Source organism: Trichoderma asperellum, chromosome 2, assembly GCF_020647865.1.
Source record: "Trichoderma asperellum chromosome 2, complete sequence".
In the NCBI taxonomy this organism is placed as follows: Eukaryota; Fungi; Ascomycota; class Sordariomycetes; order Hypocreales; family Hypocreaceae; genus Trichoderma; species Trichoderma asperellum.
This window is the reverse complement of record NC_089416.1, coordinates 3,434,022-3,451,043: the sequence shown is the minus strand read 5'-3', so window position 1 is coordinate 3,451,043 and position 17,022 is coordinate 3,434,022. Positions and strand designations below refer to the sequence as shown.

At 51.7% G+C, this 17,022-nt stretch overlaps 3 protein-coding genes across 3 annotated transcripts; all 3 read left to right on the top strand.

The window, feature by feature from the left end:
- The first annotated feature begins 420 nt into the window (after positions 1 to 420).
- TrAFT101_003436 (uncharacterized protein) lies at positions 421 to 7,270 on the top strand. Its single transcript, XM_024902265.2, has 2 exons — positions 421 to 1,224; positions 1,329 to 7,270. The coding sequence occupies exons 1-2, from the start codon at positions 727 to 729 to the stop codon at positions 6,657 to 6,659; spliced, it is 5,829 nt and encodes a 1,942-aa protein (XP_024766804.1). The 5' UTR covers positions 421 to 726; the 3' UTR covers positions 6,660 to 7,270.
- Positions 7,271 to 11,626: 4,356 nt separating this feature from the next.
- On the top strand, positions 11,627 to 14,567 carry TrAFT101_003435 (uncharacterized protein). The gene is made up of 2 exons (XM_024898925.2): positions 11,627 to 12,656; positions 12,721 to 14,567. Exons 1-2 carry the CDS (start codon positions 12,150 to 12,152, stop codon positions 14,191 to 14,193), a joined length of 1,980 nt encoding a protein of 659 aa, XP_024766805.1. The 5' UTR covers positions 11,627 to 12,149; the 3' UTR covers positions 14,194 to 14,567.
- Positions 14,568 to 15,732: 1,165 nt separating this feature from the next.
- Positions 15,733 to 17,021, top strand: TrAFT101_003434 (uncharacterized protein; the record flags this gene model as incomplete). Its single annotated transcript, XM_024905836.1, has 5 exons — positions 15,733 to 15,817; positions 15,907 to 16,361; positions 16,436 to 16,562; positions 16,642 to 16,719; positions 16,783 to 17,021. The coding sequence occupies 5 exons, from the start codon at positions 15,733 to 15,735 to the stop codon at positions 17,019 to 17,021; spliced, it is 984 nt and encodes a 327-aa protein (XP_024766806.1).
- Position 17,022: the final 1 nt, after the last annotated feature.

Genomic DNA, 17,022 nt, shown 5'->3' with positions numbered 1-17,022 from the left:
GCCCCCCCGCTTAATGTGTCATGGGGAGGAGAGGACGCGACCATGGCCTTTTCTGCTTGGCCAGAGATACTCCGTTTGGCCTGGGGCCTGGCCGAGGCGGCTGGTACCTCGATTAACAATTGGACTGGGCCATCGTGAAACGAACCACTCCCGACTGAGCTGACTGGCATCCGACCTGCCGCCTTGTGTGTCCAGCGATTGCTGCTCCTGAGAACGCCCGCCGCCCGTTCGACTTCAGTGGTAACTCAAGGTCTGTGGTTCAGCGCAATTCAGCTGCGTTCACCGGTTCGTCTGTCTGTTCGGTCTTGGCTGTCGAGCTTGTCTAGGGTGCTGCGTCTGCCTGGGGCCTGGGATTGCCAGCCCAGCATCCTGTTGTCATTTTACCTTTTTTTTTTTTTTTTTTTTTACTCAGCATTCTTCAACGACCCAACGCAACGCCCAGCATACCCTGTCATCGAATATACGTCCCCGCGCCAGCAACAACGAAACAGCGAGCGAGAGAGGCGGCTGTGAGCCTACGCCGGCGGTCTTCAGTCATGTATCCGAGCTTGATGGGTCTGTAGTTCTGGCTGCCTCGCCAGACCCCGAGTCTCTCTACGAACCAAACCCCAGCTCCCCCACCATCACCGCTGCCTTTCCCGAGATCGTTGCTGTCAATAGCTTCCCGCCGGCTCCTGCGTACACAGGGCGCTTCAGCAGCCCCGGCGCTGCTCTCTCCTCGCCGCCATGGACAAGCCATCCAATCCCGCCATCGTTTCGCTGGCCCCGCCGGCCGTCTCGTCGCTGCGAGCCTCGCAGGCCACGGCCATGGCAAGATCTATCAGCCAGGACATCCGGGAAGAACGCGAGGAACTGCGCGAGGCCGCCGAGCAGACGCTGAATGCGATTGCCTACCTCAACCTCGATGGCACCATCAAGTGGGTCAGTCCTTCGTGGACTGATGTCGTTGGCACAACGGTCAAGTCGGTCGAAGGCGTCCCAATTTCCGATTTGATAGCCAGCGAAAATAAGTGTGTCTTTACAGATGTGGTCGATTCGATGAAGAGGGACGACTCCAAGAGCCACAGGGTCCGCTTCTCCGTCATCTTGGGGCCCCTCTCAAAGCTGCGGTCGTTGGACAGCATTGGGGCTCTTGATTCATCAGATGTCCCACCGACGGAGATGGCCGACCTTGAAGCACAGGGCATCATGGTATATGACAGCGTATCGGGAGGTGAAAGCCATGTAGGTTTTCCTTTGGCCTGGAGCAGGTGAACAAGAGGCTCTCCTCTCCTCTCATCTGCTTCGTATGTTTGAATTTGTAATTTGTTGACTGGTTCATGATCTAGACAATGTGGATGATTCGCCCATGGATACCCCATGAAGTTCAAATCGATCTCCCTGCCGTGATTGTCGACTCCCTAGGCTCAGGGGCCGAAATCCTCGCTGGCATTCTCACTCGCATTGCTGAAGCCGCAAGCGAGGAATCAGAGGAGCCAGAACCTCCGCCGCCCGTTCTCTGTCGCATCTGTGAGCGTCAGATACCTCCTTGGTGGTTTGAAAAGCATACCGACCTGTGTCTACAAGAACACCGGGCCGAAATGGATGTCCAAATGGCTCAAGAGAGCCTAAGTGAACATAGAAATGCCATCGTCAGGGTCCTCGACGCATTAGAGACACGCAAGAGCCGATCTCTATCTGGCGACTCGCCTAATCTTCCGGTGGCCGAATACAAGGGCCAGCCCATTGGCCCTCCGCCCTCAGCACAGTCATCCCCGGGGACTTCACTGGCTCGCTCACGGGAGAGACCTGGCGGATTTGGACATGCTAGAGCCCGCTCCTTTGCCATTCGTAGGCCGCAAGCCCGTATCGTGGAGCTCCTGCTGGATCTATGCGATACCGCCATCGAAATTAGCTGTCCAGGGATCAAAGAGAGTTCTTCGCTGCATGGCCACTGGGAATTACGCACCCAGTCGCCTCAATCAGAATCAAGGATCTCACAAGTACTCCAATGGCAATCGCCTAGCTCAAACACTCTTGAGCAAGAACAAGGCCTGGCATTGCTCTGCGAAGATACAGAAAAAGCCGCCCGAACCAAGGTGGATGCTGTCTTTCGCCATCGACAGATTATCGAATATGCAGAAAGAATCCGGATTGAATTCGCGGTTCTAGTGCAGGACTGCATTGATGAGGCGACCAGGAAAGCTGCTCGCATTGCCGAGGGAAGGTTTAGTGATTCCAGCGAAGACGAACTCGATGAGCAGCAGCTGCCAGACACAGAAGATATTGACGCAATTGACGCGAGAAGTGAAGTAGACGAACCACAGAGCCGTACTGGTGACGAGCAATTTGAACACTCCATTACAAGCCCTTCTGCCTTGGCAGCCGCTCTTCGGCAGGTAGATATGTCTGGAGGGCTTGGCCGATCTCGTCCGACGTCGTTCGTGGGGTCTACTAGATCTAGCAGCCCTAGAGAGTGCCCAACTCCACGATCCCATCCGGGAGGATTGAGTATTTTGAACCAGTCTCGAGATTCGCGACGGGGGTCTACTCTCCCGGTTGAGAGTGACATTGGCGAGAGCGAGGGAAGTTTGCGATCATCATCGGTGGCTTCCCGAGGGCCTCACAGGACTGAGTCTCCCATTTCTGACTTTGGCGACCTTCGGCGTGCGGCCAGCTCAAGACGGCATAGACGAAGCTTGATCATACCAGAAACGTCCTCCCCCCGGCGGCAAGAATCCCCGTCGCGGATGATCACACAGCCTTCCTCCCCTCTCCGGATCAAGGCTCGAGTGATACCCCTGGGACACGAAGGGATAGTTTCTCCTGAAGCGTCACCAATGTTCCCGAGCAGCGAGTTCAGCTCTCCAGTTACACACCCGTCCAGGCACCACAGGAGACAATCGTCCGCAGCCATTTCGGACTTCGTTATGAAGCCACCGCCGTCTCCGCGTCTCAACGCCAATAACCAACCACCCCCCCAGCCACGATCGTCGCAGCCGTCGATTAAGGATTTTGAAATTATCAAACCCATCAGCAAAGGGGCCTTTGGCAGTGTTTATCTCTCAAAGAAGAAGTCTACTGGAGAATATTTTGCCATCAAGGTATTGAAAAAGGCAGACATGGTTGCCAAAAATCAAGTTGGAAATGTCAAAGCGGAGCGTGCTATCATGATGTGGCAGGGGCAAAGCGATTTTGTTGCAAAGCTGTACTGGACGTTTTCCAGCAAAGATTATCTATATCTTGTTATGGAGTATCTCAACGGAGGCGACTGCGCCTCTCTCATCAAGGTACTGGGCGGCCTTCCTGAAGATTGGGTCAAAAAATATCTGGGAGAAGTTGTCTTGGGAGTAGAGCATCTCCATGAGAGGGGGGTTATTCACCGAGACCTTAAGCCTGATAACCTGTTGATTGATCAAAAGGGCCACTTGAAGCTGACTGACTTTGGACTTTCACGAATGGGCTTGGTAGGTCGACAGAAGAGAGCTTTGAACAGTGATCACGCAGATTCCACTCCAGATTTGCTCAAACAGGGCCCCTTTGTTCGGTCCACGTCAATGGCATCTTCTCGATCAACTTCGCTCGATGTTCAGGGCCACTCACCGGGTGCAACTCCCCAAATGACTCCAGATCCCGGCGGCCCATGGCAGCCGTCATACTTTAGTCTCGGCCCCGCGCAGCAGCCAGATCCACGCCGCATTTCGAATAGCCATCGAAGCGATAGCGGTGGGAGTGAGACATTGAGCCGCATGCTTACAACCTTTTCCATCCACGACCTCGATGCCGGCTCTCAGCCGCCGAGCGCAAGGTCATTCTTAGATGAAGATGCTGTAATTCATGCTTCGCCAGACCTAGCACCCTATCAATCTAATACCAGGACTAGTATGGACAGCCACAGCAGGGGCTCCCTCCCTCCACCAGGCATGGTGCCACCCCCTATGGCACTATTCGACCCAGAGGATACAAACCGACGGTTCGTCGGAACCCCAGACTATCTAGCTCCAGAAACGATCAAGGGTGATAAGCAAGATGAGACAAGTGACTGGTGGTCCGTCGGATGTATCATGTTTGAGTTTCTATACGGCATCCCCCCATTCCATGCCGGTGAGGCTGAGCAAGTATTTGAAAACATATTGGCCCGAAAGATTCAGTGGCCGGATGAAGCGGACTGCGAACCTGTATCTGACGAGGCGAAGGATCTAATCAATAAGCTGTTATGTATGGATCCACCGCTGCGCTTGGGATCTAATCGCGAGGATAAATTCGCTTCGGGCGGTGAAGAAATACGCAACCATCCTTGGTTTGAGGGCGTCAATTGGGACAGCTTATTGGAAGATGAGGCACAATTTGTTCCTCAACCGGAGAACCCTGAAGATACAGAATACTTTGATGCGAGAGGCGCTGTCCTCCACTCATTTGTAGAGGAGATTGAAGATCAGACGTCACCGCAATCGTCTACAGCCGGGTCGAATGAATACCCAGATAGGCCCCACGATGCCCTTTCACGAGTCCGTTCGCAGGTGAACTCGATGGGAAGAAAACTGATGCCACTACATATCCCTCCTCATGTGCGAGACCTGAAGTCACGGAGACTGAGTGAGCCCATTGCTGCCGATGACTTTGGCAGCTTCTCTTTCAAGAATCTTCCGGTGCTGGAAAAGGCAAACAAGGACGTAATTCAGAAGCTCCGCGCGGAGGCACTGGCGGTCCAGAGCAAGCAGGCCTCTGTTAGTCCCGGAGGGCTCGGCGGAGGCATGCCATCCCCAGCGCCCTCCCTGGAAGGCAGCCCTGTAGTAGCAACTCACGTCCAAAGAACTTTGTCCAATGCAAAGGCTGGCAACCGCCCACAGTCCCCGTCTGGTATTAGCCTCGCAACTGCCTCTCCTAACAGGATCTCTCAGGTTTCGCAGCCTTCACAGCCGTCATCTCCTTTGATGAACTCTTTCATAGCTGGACATGGACCGCCAGATGGCCGTAGAAAGGCATCAAGCAACTCATCTAGCTTGTCTTACCAGTCAACATCTTCTTCTCTGCAGCCAAATGCTGCCGCCATTGATGTACCAAAAGTGCCTCCCAGCCTGCAGAGAGCTGCAACATCTGCAGCTGCGTCGCCGGTTAAGCCTCGTGGCGGAGGAGGCACCGCACCACCTCCGCTGGCTCTATCTCCAGGAAAGGTGTTGTCAACGCCTGTCCGGCAAGGAAGCACATCTTCAACGAGCCGGTCCAGGTCGTTAACCGTAGGATCGCAAGAGGCTAGCCCTATCGCAACGGATATGCTCCAGCATCACCACCGTAACCGTCGGAGCCAGGTATTTGACATGTCCCCCTCATCATCTGATAATGAGGGAGATAAGCATAACGCCCTCCTGAGGGTTCAGAGGCGCCGACAAAGCTCACGACGACTTTCCCAGATTGCCTTTGATAGCGGTCCCACGTTCCGACCTCTGGATGTGCTAATCTGCGAAGACCATCCTGTGTCACGAATGGTGATGGAGAAACTGTTGGAAAAGCTACGCTGCCGCACCATTTCCGTGGCTAACGGGTCGGAAGCGGTGCGATTCTCGATGAGCGAAATCAAATTTGACATCATCTTTATTGAATACAGGCTCCCGCAGATCAACGGAGTTGACGTCGCCCGTATGATTCGAGAGACCAAGAATGCCAACTCACACACGCCAATTGTAGCCATTACAGCCTATCTAAAGGAGCTGCAGGCCCCACACCACTTTGACTCTCTGATCGAGAAGCCCATCAGCTCGTCGAAGCTGTCGGAGGTGCTCCGAGGCCTCTGCCAGTGGCAACCTGAATCCCCTCACAGGCCACCCTTGACATCCATAACAGCGGCTATTCCTCTCAATCTCAGGAGGGCACACCCACGTCAAATGGATGACAGTCCAACGTCGAGCATCTCTGCCTTTATAGGGCGGCATGGGTCAGCCATGGTGTCAAGTCGAGAGGATTCCATCGCCTCTAGCATGTTCGATTCGGAATCCTATACTACGGAAGACATCCCCGTAGTCATCAGCCGCAAGGCGACTGGCGACTGGGAAGACAGCGGCGGCCTCGGAATCAGCGACATTGACGCAACACTTGGGCTCGACAATCCGACTAAAAGTACACCCTCGCTCGTGTGTCAGCAGTCGGCACCAGCACATCTGGAAGTCATGTCACGCGGCTTAGATAATCGGCTCAAGGTCCGGCACGATATCTTTGACAAGAAAGCTTTAGAAGGCACAGAATCGGCGGATGACGAAGACGAAGAGCTTGAGGGCAGGAGAGACATGCAGCTTCGGCGAGGGAGCAAGGCTATCATTGGAAAAGGCACGCTGCCGAGCTCCAAGCTGGGCATTGAAATGATGCGAGCGGATAGTCACGATAGCGTCACATTATCAGACAGTACATCCGAGGCTGTAACGCAGGTAGCAACAACGCCCTCTCTAGAGTTGGAAAGGCAACTAGTTGGTATGCCTCCCGACCTAGCAGTGGTGCAGAGTACGCCAAGCAAAATTGATGTAGCTGGCGCTGAGTCAGAAGATGCGTTTGTTCCCGGGAGCGCTGAAGCAACTCCAAGACCGCCTGCAGGTGTGGCTGATGCAGACAGGACGGGCAGCGCAACTTCGGTGGTAAAAATCCAACTAGATGGAGAGGACGAGACAACGCCACGACCTCTGGGGAAATAGGAACGACAAATACTTCCCCCTTTTTTTTAACGATTATTATGTATTCGTCTCATTCTTTTATCATTCATCTTCAATTCACATTTTTTCTTCTCCAAGCCCGCTGGAGGAAAATCTTGTTCTCTTCCCTTATCGCGCCTCCTTTTTTTTTCCATTTATCAAAATGTACGTTGCTCAGAGACGAGTGGAAACGACCAAAAGAAAAAAAGTCACATCTTTCTCTTTGTCTGAAACGAAATAGCAGCGAGGCGTTATATGGGAAATGGCGATTCAAGTTGAAATGCAAAACGGAGCGAATGCATTGCTTATCTGACGGGATGGATGATGATTAAACTGAGGAGCCTCGCTGTCCCACTCACCCATTTCCCTTTCCCTTTCCTTTTTTCTTTTCCTTTCTTTTCAATTTTTCCTTGTTTTTTTTTTTTTTTTTTGTTTTTTTTCCTTTTTATGCCACGAGGCTCGCGATGAACGATTGCTTCCTTATCGTGGGCAGCTAGATGATTTTGGTCTGCTGGGGTTGACTTGACTATTTATTTACTTTTGTAGCGGGTATTTAACCTCGTGTTGTCTGTGTGTATATATAGAGAAGATTCTGACGTATGGCAATGAAAAATATTTAGCTACCATGAGTGTTTGCGTGCTGCTGCCTTGCATGCTATGTCCTAAGAAGTTGTGATTTATCGATTTTCACATTATTGCCTGGACTTGTGTGATGTGTTTTCCCCCCTCTTTTTGATTCGGGTAAAAAAAGGTTTCTGTAAGAGATGTTAGTAAATACTATCAGGTAGAAGGAAATGAATGCGCAGATGTACATCTTTGCAACTGCTCGGAGATATGAGGAATGTTGCCTCGGTTAGTAGGAGAATGAATCTCATCGCGAACACTAGCTATGAAGGGAAGGGTCCAATATATCATCTCTAGATCAATAATATACCCACTGGGATGCCCTAGATTGATTTAAATACGGGTTTAGACTATCCGCCTACCTACCTATATATTGAGCTGTAGTTGAAGACCAGAGGGTTTGCTGCATGGTAATCACTCTCATCACTTGCTTTAAGGGGAAGACTTGTTCAGGCATCATCTGCTTTTGAATGCTTAGAGCAAGCATTTCCCCTTATAGAAACTGCCTCGTTTTCTGATGACTGCATCTGTAAGGGCACTTGTAAGTTTTTTTTTTTATGAGCCTGTTAGAAGTGTAAAAGAATCAAAAGAGGAACTGCCAGAATAAGCTTCCTGGTAGAAACCGCTACTACAACTTCAGCCATGCAAGCCAAGCACTTATATCCAGGCTCACTTTCAGGAAACCCAAATCTTTCAAATAGCCTTACACTTTTTGGCGGCTAGTCGGTCAATCGCTTTTACAAGCGTACCTACTATTAAAAAGGCTTCCACATTTTTCTTTGGGATTCCAGAGCTGGGAATTGGCAGGCCAGAAGTAACGCCCCCGGCTAGACAACTTTGCAAAAACGGCATATTAGGTAAGTTTTGAATGACATAACTTGGGCTTCTATGCAGAGGCGCGGCAAGCGCTGGTTTAAAAAAAAAAAAAAATACATGGCATCATAGGACTGCTGATATACCGGATGCGAATTCCGACCTTTTGCAGCTGAACAGCTGGGATGTGGAGAAGGGGGGGAGCTGAACGAACGTCGCTGCACCACGCATGTAATCACGATGCCGTTTCCAAAACACCGAAGCGTTTTTTTTTTTTTTTTTGGTTGGAATCAACACATGCCAGCGCAGCATAATTATGCGGTATGTAACCCGATTTAAACACCGAGTGTCTCTATTCGAACATTTTGTGGCGAGCTGTGAGTTTCGGGCTTAATTGCTGCTCGCCTGTGGCTGGATTGCTCGGTGAGCGTATTTATGCTAGCAAAAGCGCCGAGTTTGGGTGTGGCTTTTGATTGCGGGCGAAAAAAGAGTCAAGGAGCTTACGGTAAGTATCTGCAGATAGAGTACATGCACTGCTAGTTGGATCATGCTGCAAAGCTGGAGTCTCCGCGGGAAAGGGGTAAACTGTCGGTGGGTTGAAGCGTCTGGCGCGCGTACAAGCTTTAATGAAAAGCTGCAGCATCGTCCGTTTAGCTCGTGTGATGCAACTCATAAAAACAGGGGAAAGGGGAAAAAGCGAGGCCTCTCCAGGGTAGCGTCTCCCCAGAGGTGCAAAGTTGTAGACAGCACACCGATTGCTCTCGTAAGTGGAGGCAGCCATCTACGTAGCCCCCTCTGCCCCGCCTAGATTCGCTGTCCTTCTTCAACTGGTGCATAGGCGGAGAAAAGGGTGAGAGGTTAAAAAAAAAAAAAAAAAAAAAAAAAAAGAAGGAAGAGGCGGATGTTAGCCGAAAGACCCTGAATTCCAGCCCCGCAAGCTGCATACAGTGATGGAGCTCCCGCCAGCCCCCCTGATAACCTTACAGGACTGCTTCTCGCACCTAATCTACGAACTACAGAATGCGGAGGCATGTACAGCAGGAGAGCTGCGGTAGTACAGTACTAAGGCAATCGAATCACTGCAGTGGGTGAGGCCAGAGACATGTGACAGAGGGGGAGAGAGACACGAGAAAGACACCAGCGTTCTGGAATCTGGGAAAAACTTTCTCGGAGGCTTTGCGCATTGCTGGGGTTGTGGCGCCTTGCCCGTCCGACTCTTGTTCTGCTATTCCCTAGCGGTGGCGGCGGTGGCGGCGACTAAGCGACTAAGCGACTTTTCTTCCTTTTTTCTTTTCTTTGCCCTTCTTTGTGCCACGCTACTCAGTTTCGGCCATGATCTGCCCTTTGCTGCTCTTCGAGTTACCGTGTTCGGCTGAGCACGTGCTCCTGCCAGTCCCTCCATTCGTAGCGAGACAAGCGCGGCCCTTGAGCATTGAGGCGTTGGCTGCGCTAGGGCTTGTGCTTGATGCGCTTGCGCTGCCAACGGTGAGACGTGCAGTGCATACTTGTACTATGTATGGTCTAGGATCTAATTGTGGTGACTGAAACGGCCTGATGCTGCTTCGGCGTTACGAGTGAAGAGAGGAAAATGATCAAGGGCTCCATATTGTACTGCAGTGGCCAATGCATTGCTGTACGGGGTACAAGGAACATTCGTGCTGCCCAGTGCCTCGGGGGATACAGTTCGCATCATCACAGCATGTGCTTCTCTCCCCAGCATTCAATCAATGGTGAATAAATGTCCAAATCGGGCCAGCCTTGAGCCAGGGGCGTTTGCACGTTCCTCACTGATTGGATCAAAAGACACGAGGCTCGCGGGCGAGGCCGACCGAGAATCTAAATCGCCTTTAAACCTTAAATCTCCATGGCCTGGCTACGGAAGCTGCGAAAACCAAACCCCTAGGCGCCTGGACCGTATAGCGGCACCGCGGCGAAAACACGCCGCCTCGGTGCATGTTTGGGGAAATAAATGGATATTCGCCGTTTCGATAGTTCGATTGCCAAGTCTCTTTCGTCTTGCCCTTTGTCTCTTTGTGCTTGCCCTCCCTTTTTGCTGTGTCTTGCTCCGGCGTTGTTTCCATTTACGAATTGGAGCAGCATGCTGGCGGGAGGGGAAGTCGAGACTCTGCACTTGACTCACGCGACAACTTTCCCACTTTGGCTGGCTCACTTGGCAAGGGTGGATTGTGTGACGTGCAAGATCCGTTGCCAAGCAGATCCGGCGTGTGATAGGCTGCAAGTGCCGGGCGTCACTGAACGACATGCGAAGATGGGAAGAAAGCCATCCGGCGCCGTACCGTAGAAAGCTGTAAAAAAGAAGCAATTCAAAGCCTTATTTTGGGTAAATTTAGCATGATATCGCACACTGACATTCGGCGCTGGACTTGGTCAGTGCAACTGCTAGGCTTTGCTGGGGGGGCCCCAATAATTTGGGCAAGATCAGCACGAATTTTCGCAGTCCGAGGTGCCGCTCTATCCGGATGCAGCAGCAGCAGCGCCAACCGGGAGGCGGCCACGCACCACGCCTTGCGCTCTTTCCCTGAGAGACACCTTCGTGTCGGCTAGGCACAATTTTAAGATGCTGACTTGGGAAAGACAGCGGCCAATCGAGGCCTGCACCTGCCGAGCATCAGCTACAGAAGGAACGTGACGCCCAAATTGTGTGCATCAAAGCTGATCTCTGGTGCAGAACTTGTACCTTGGGGATCAGCCCAGTGGAGATTTTTTCTTTTTTTTTACTTGTACTTTCCCGCCACCGAAAAGGTACGTTTGTACACACAGGTTCAATGCACTGCTACTCCATAGTACATGCACATGGCAGCCCATTTTGCTGCTCTTTACTTGTACCTACATGAAGAAATGGAAGCAGGGAGCCTTTCGCCTCTGTTGACCGAGGCCCCAGCCAGGGAGGGTGCGCTCCGGCGGCCGCAGACACCAGAATGGCTACCGAGCAAACGTGTCTATGTCCAGAATCAGCACAGGGAACCCCTACCAGATGGCCCGCATGAATGGGAACCTGGAAGATTTGCCCACTGGAGAGATGGCCCGATTTGCTCAGCAGATCATTCGTACATACGAGGAGAGATCCTGGGCCAAAAAAAAAAAAAAATGAAGAGAATTAGCAAGCCAACTCCAGAAAGGGTGCTGCAACAAAGCCTCGTCTGGAGAAGCGAGCAACTGAGAAAAGCTCGCAGCGCCAAAGCAAGCCATCGAACTGCCTAGACGCATAGTGGCGGTAAAATCTTAGATCCTGGCGTTGCGAACCTTGACTGTCTTGGGCTACGGCGAATCGAAACGTACTGCATATCTTTTTTTACCACGGCGAGTACGACAGCGCTAGATCCGAGACAAGACAAAGCCCAGCACTTGTTGAGCCCGGGCTTTCCGCTACGACCAGCTAGGTAGCACTTATTACGGGTCATTGGCTGCTCAAAGGCAAAAGAGACCGACAGGCCACAGTCGCGCAATGTGTGTGGGCAGCTGTGGAGAGTATCCCAAACCTCCACGAGGCCAGCGACGACGGAATGGAGCAGCTGGGCCTGGCGTGGCCGCCCCCCGGCAAGGCCACTGATGGACCATGGTTCGCCCACGATGCAGATTCTGCGATTCTGACTGGCTGCCCAGAAGCTGTCTTTCGGTGGTCGAATGCGGCTTAAAGCGTGGATACATGGCCGATGTTCTCAATGCCGTGAAAACACTGCTTTTTGGCGAGTCTCCAGCCCACAGTTTGCAGTTACCGCCAATCTGGACTGACTTGCGACTGCGACAGACAAATAAAGCAGTTGTGGCCCTTCAACCTGGCTTCTCGGCTCCCTTCTCTTCTTCTTCTTCATCCTCATCTTCATCACACTTCCTCTCCCGTGTGTGTTGGTGTGGTGGAAGCTGTCAAAGCAACCCATCCTTGTTGCTAGGGCACCGTTTCTCTTCCCTTTCTCGGCCATCTCTCCCCGCAACCGCAGCGCTCGCTGTCCAATCACATCGCTTTCTTCGGCGGCGGCTGCACAATTCCTGCTTCTGTGCAGTGCATAACGGCTTTACACCATTCTACGCTCTGCTATGGCTGCTAACGAGCACCATGGCCTGGGCGGCATGATCCCCGGCGAGATCCCAATCCCCCACGGCCCTCACGGCGACAACGACGACCGCGATGACTTCCCGCTCGACCAGGACGAGCGCCGTGTCTTCAGCCATGTCACTCGTCCCGATGACAGCTACACCCCGGAGGGTGTGTACTGGGCTGATCTGCCCTTTGTCCAGCGCGTCAAGTTCGTCTCGGCGGTCGACCGCCAGGCTGCTCGTGAGGAGCTCAGCACCATCTGGTCTATGATGAAGAAGGACCCTTTGTCTCCCATCTCGTGGTACTTTCGCCATGCTGTCATCCCCGGTGCTGGTCTTGGTCTGGAGGGCTACGTCCTCTTCTCCATCGGTAACCTGGCGTCTCTTTTCGCCGCTGCCTGGCCTGAATGCTGGGGTTCCAAGGCCAAGGTGTGCGATGCCAACTGGATTGCTGCTGTCACATATTTGGAAATTATCGGTATCATGATCGGTCAGGTCATCGTTGGTGTAAGTGCTCGCTCTCAACTAGCCCAACCAGGCAGAAATCTTGTGACTGACTTGGACGTAATAGGTTATCGGTGACTGGATTGGTCGTCGCTGGGGTCTCATCCAGGATGCCATTATCATGTTTATTGGTCTTCTCATGCTTACAGCTTCCTGGGGTCTTACCCTCCAGGGCTGGGTCATCTGCTATGCTTGGTCTCTCTTCTTCTACTCCGTCGGCGTGGGTGGCGAATACCCCATCACTGCTACTTCTTCCCTTGAGAGCGCCGTCACTGCCGGTAAGCTCTCGACCAAGGAAGATCGTCTGCACCGTGGCCGCCGTGTCACCATGGCTTTCCTGATGCAAGGTTGGGGTCAGTTCTTCAACCAGGTCATCCTCATCGTCCTGCTCGCCATCTTCAACAGCGGCCGAGGCGGTCCCCCTTACAGCAAGGAGGCTGCTCAGTTCACCTTCCGTCTGTCCTTTGCCTTCCCTGCCATCGGTACTCTTTGGCTCGTCTACTACAGAACCTGGAAGATGCCCAACGCATCGAAGCAGCTTGCTGAAGCCAAAAGCCGCACTAGCGTCACCGGCTACGACGTTACCGCCCTCAAGTCATGCTTCACCAACTTTGGCGGACGCCTGCTCGCCACCGCCGGTACCTGGTTCTGCAACGACGTTTTCTTCTACGGCAACAAGCTCTTCCAGGGTCAATTTATCAAGGTCATCTCTGACAACCCCAACTCTCTCATGACCGCATGGTCCTGGAGTTTGGTCAACATTGTCGTCTCCCTGGCTGGCTACTACGCAGCTAGTTTCCTCATCGATAACAAGCTCTACGGCCGCAAGTGGATGCAGCAAATTGGCTTCTTCATGTGCTTCCTCATGTTTGTCATCCCCGCCTTCAGATACGAATACTACTCTAGCCCTGCCGGTATCCACTCCTTCCAGGCCATGTTTTTCCTGTCATCCTTCTTCAACCAGTTTGGCCCCAACTCCGTTACTTTCCTCGTTGCCGGTGAGGTTTTCCCTACCCCCATCCGTGCTACTGCCCACGGCTTCTCTGCTTGTCTCGGCAAAGCCGGCGCTCTGCTGGCTTCGATTCTGTACAACTACATCGACATCCAGACCCGATTCTACGTCGTCCCCTGGTTTGGTCTGGCTGGTATGTTCCTCACCTGGCTTTTCCTGCCCGACACCACCGGTCTCGACCTCAAGGAGCAGGAGCGACGATGGCGCTACATCCGTGAAGGCAGAGCCGACGAGTACCACGGTGTTGCCGTCCACCCCCAACATCTTTCCCTATGGGAAAGAATCCGTGGTGCTAGCAAGTCATACGACCCCCAGTTGGACTGGAAGCAGAAGGTTGATGACATGCGAGCCGAGTGGGAGGCTATTCAGGCTGCTCGTGGACCCAAGGAGACCGAGGATAACCACGATCATCACGATAGCGAGTTCTCTCCCGAGATTCACGCTTTCTTCAAGCGCTCCAGCCCTGCTGTCCGCTCTCAAGGCGTCTTGAGCGAAAAGATTGTCACCGACGAGGGTTCATCGGAGTAAAACCTTTGGACTCCTTTCACCTTTTCTGATACGAATATTTGTTTATGCTACATATTTTATTTCTATTTTTTTTCTTAACGCCTAATATGCATAAGGGGGTTTGTCTTTTTCCTGTTTCTCATTATACCAAATATCCGGGCCGTGGAAGGCGGCGGATGAAGAGCTGATGTGCACATAAGCGACGTGGATAGAGCGTTGTGTTTGCTTGGTCGTTGGGAGAAGAGTCTCGACGCTTGAATGATTTTTCTGCGATTCCCTAAAACTGGCGATTTCCTGCTTAGAGAGTAGGACATGGAAGTGCATTGAGTATGATATAGAGTATCGAGTATACATATACCTTTAGTGCAAATGAAACGCCTTGCAATGATTCTCACAAAGTATGTGTCGATATGGTTTCTTGTGAATTGATATGTGAAATCGTACCTAGATGGATGAGTTTGAGAGTGATTAGCTTATTGATGTGTCTTGCCACCTTGTATAATTCCATCAGGAGAAGGTGATTATCGTCAGCTGTTCTCTATTAATCATAACAACGATAACAACAACAACAATAATAAAAAGCAGCTCGACTATTGTAATCTGGTAGTAATCATGCCAGTCAAAAGGGAGAAGAAAGAACAAGTTCAAAGGTTCTATCACTGCTCCGCAAGTCTGTCACTCTGCCTCTCATCTACAGCTGGAGCAGTGTCAAGAAAAAAAGGCCCAAAGTGCCGGACACCGTTAAACCCACTCCGCATTTCCGCAGCCAATTACTAGTCCAAAATTCACTTCTGCCCGTTTATCTCCAGGCCCTCGTCTCTCTCTTTTCTCCTCTTCCGTCCGTACAATCTCTTCAATTGGAGGTAGTAGACTTTTTTTTTTTTTTTTTTTTTTTTTTTTTTTTGCACAACGGTTCATGTTTTGGGAAATCATGGTTGGGGCAAAAAATTGGGATGCTGACTTGATTTTTAACCTGATATGGAAATACATACTAGTGCCCTTTTGGGTAAGCTCGATTGAAGCGGGAAACGGGACGGAGAATCGGCATCGGAATGGTTCATGACTTTTCCCCCAGGGACCACGACTATAGTACGTATATGAATAAACTGATACGTTCCACGTAAATCAACCCCGAGGGGAAAAAGGGTGAATAATACGTACAAAGGAGATTAATGGCCTTAGAGAAATCTTAAATCCGAGCTAGACATTCACTGGCGGCGGGATGGCGACGCTGACTGGTGGACTAGCCCTCTTGGGCATATCCTGATCATGATTTTGGCAGAGGAGTTTTTGACGCAAGTTGATTTTTTTTTGTCATGACTGTCATGTAAAGGGGTTTTTATTTTTTTTGGAGTCTGGTTCTAGATCGATCGAGTGAGTATATATCTTGTGAGGAGGGACCGCTGGTTTGAGTTTGGAGATGCTTGATAGACATCCATAGCAATCTAACTTTGTGTATCCTCATATATTCCAACACCCTTCTCATCAGCATCAGCATTTGCAAGCCAAATTAGTATCATTCCTCTATTCCAACACCATAATAGACAGCATACAGCAGCCATGGCCACCGCAGCAGACTCACAAGTCATTCTTTCCTCCGAGTTCATTCTCAGCAAGTACGGAGAGTCCCTCGCCGGCAAAACAAGTATGTCACATATCAGCCATCTATTCCTAGACCCAGTTCTCCCTCCTTTCTTCCAAATTCCATGGAAGATTAACATCGAGTTTCTTCAGTCCTCATCACTGGTGTTGCCGGCGACTCCATTGCCGGCGAACTCGCTGTCCAAGTCAGCTCCGCCAACCCTTCCACCCTCATCCTTACCGCCCGGGCCGAGTCCCGCGTCGAGCCCATCGTCGCCAAGATCAAGGCCAAGAACCCTACCGTCAACGTCCGCTTCCTCAAGATCGACCTCTCCAATCTCAGCGACGTACGAAGAGCCGCGAAGGACCTCAGCGATGTCCCCAAGATCGACCACCTCGTCGCCGTGGCGGGCGTCATGATGCCCCCCTTCGCCAAGACCGTCGACGGCGTCGAGTCACAGTTTGCCGTCAACTACCTAGCCAACTTCTTGCTGGTCAAGGAGCTGCTGCCCAAAGTTCGGGCCGCGGCGCCCAAGTCTTCCATCGTCATCTGCGGTAGCTCCGCTATGCGGTCAGGAGTAGTCAACTTCGACGATATCAACTACAATGTTCGTTCCTCCATCTCCGTCTCCGAATAAGCACACGCAGTAACTTCCGGATATTGATATTTTGTGCTCTATAGGACGGCAAAGATTATGACCCTCGGGCTGGATACGGACAGTCCAACGCTGCTCGATCAATTTTCGCCAAGCTTTTGGCAGAGAAGCTGCAAGGAGAAAACATTCGCGTCTTCAGCATCGACCCTGGCGGTACGTAATTTCGATTTAATAAAACAGGGATTCCATGGTGAACTGCGGTAAACTAATCATCCGTATTCTGTTAAAATAGCGGTTGCGTCAGGACTGCAGCGCCACTTCACACCCGAGTTCATCGACATGATTAAGGCGCTGCGGGAGTCAGGAGAGCGTAAGTCTCCCCCCTCAAGGTCTAGCCGCCGAATCCCCCTATTGTGTTGACAATTTAAAACAGCATTGCGTGATCTTGATGGCCGTTCGGTTACTTTGCCGCCTTTCACTGGCGCATCCGAGGGAGCGGCTACGCTCATCACCGCTATGATTGATCCGACTATTGAAGAGTCTAATGGTGCTTACCTGCACAACAATGCGGTTGCTGATGAGGAGCTTACCTCGCATGTCTTGAACCGCGACAACTGGCCAAAGTTGTGGGCGCTTAGTGAGAAGCTCATCGGAGAGCCCTTTGACATCTGAA

What these genes read in the sequence shown, in the direction of transcription:
- TrAFT101_003436 (XM_024902265.2), top strand. Translation starts at nt 727, where the DNA reads ATGGACAAGCCATCCAATCCCGCCATCGTTTCGCTGGCCCCGCCGGCC. An exon ending in TATCGGGAGGTGAAAGCCAT is followed by an intron (nt 1,225 to 1,328) that starts GTAGGTTTTCCT and finishes TTCATGATCTAG; the next exon opens with ACAATGTGGATGATTCGCCC.
- TrAFT101_003435 (XM_024898925.2), top strand. Translation starts at nt 12,150, where the DNA reads ATGGCTGCTAACGAGCACCATGGCCTGGGCGGCATGATCCCCGGCGAG. An exon ending in TCGGTCAGGTCATCGTTGGT is followed by an intron (nt 12,657 to 12,720) that starts GTAAGTGCTCGC and finishes TGGACGTAATAG; the next exon opens with GTTATCGGTGACTGGATTGG.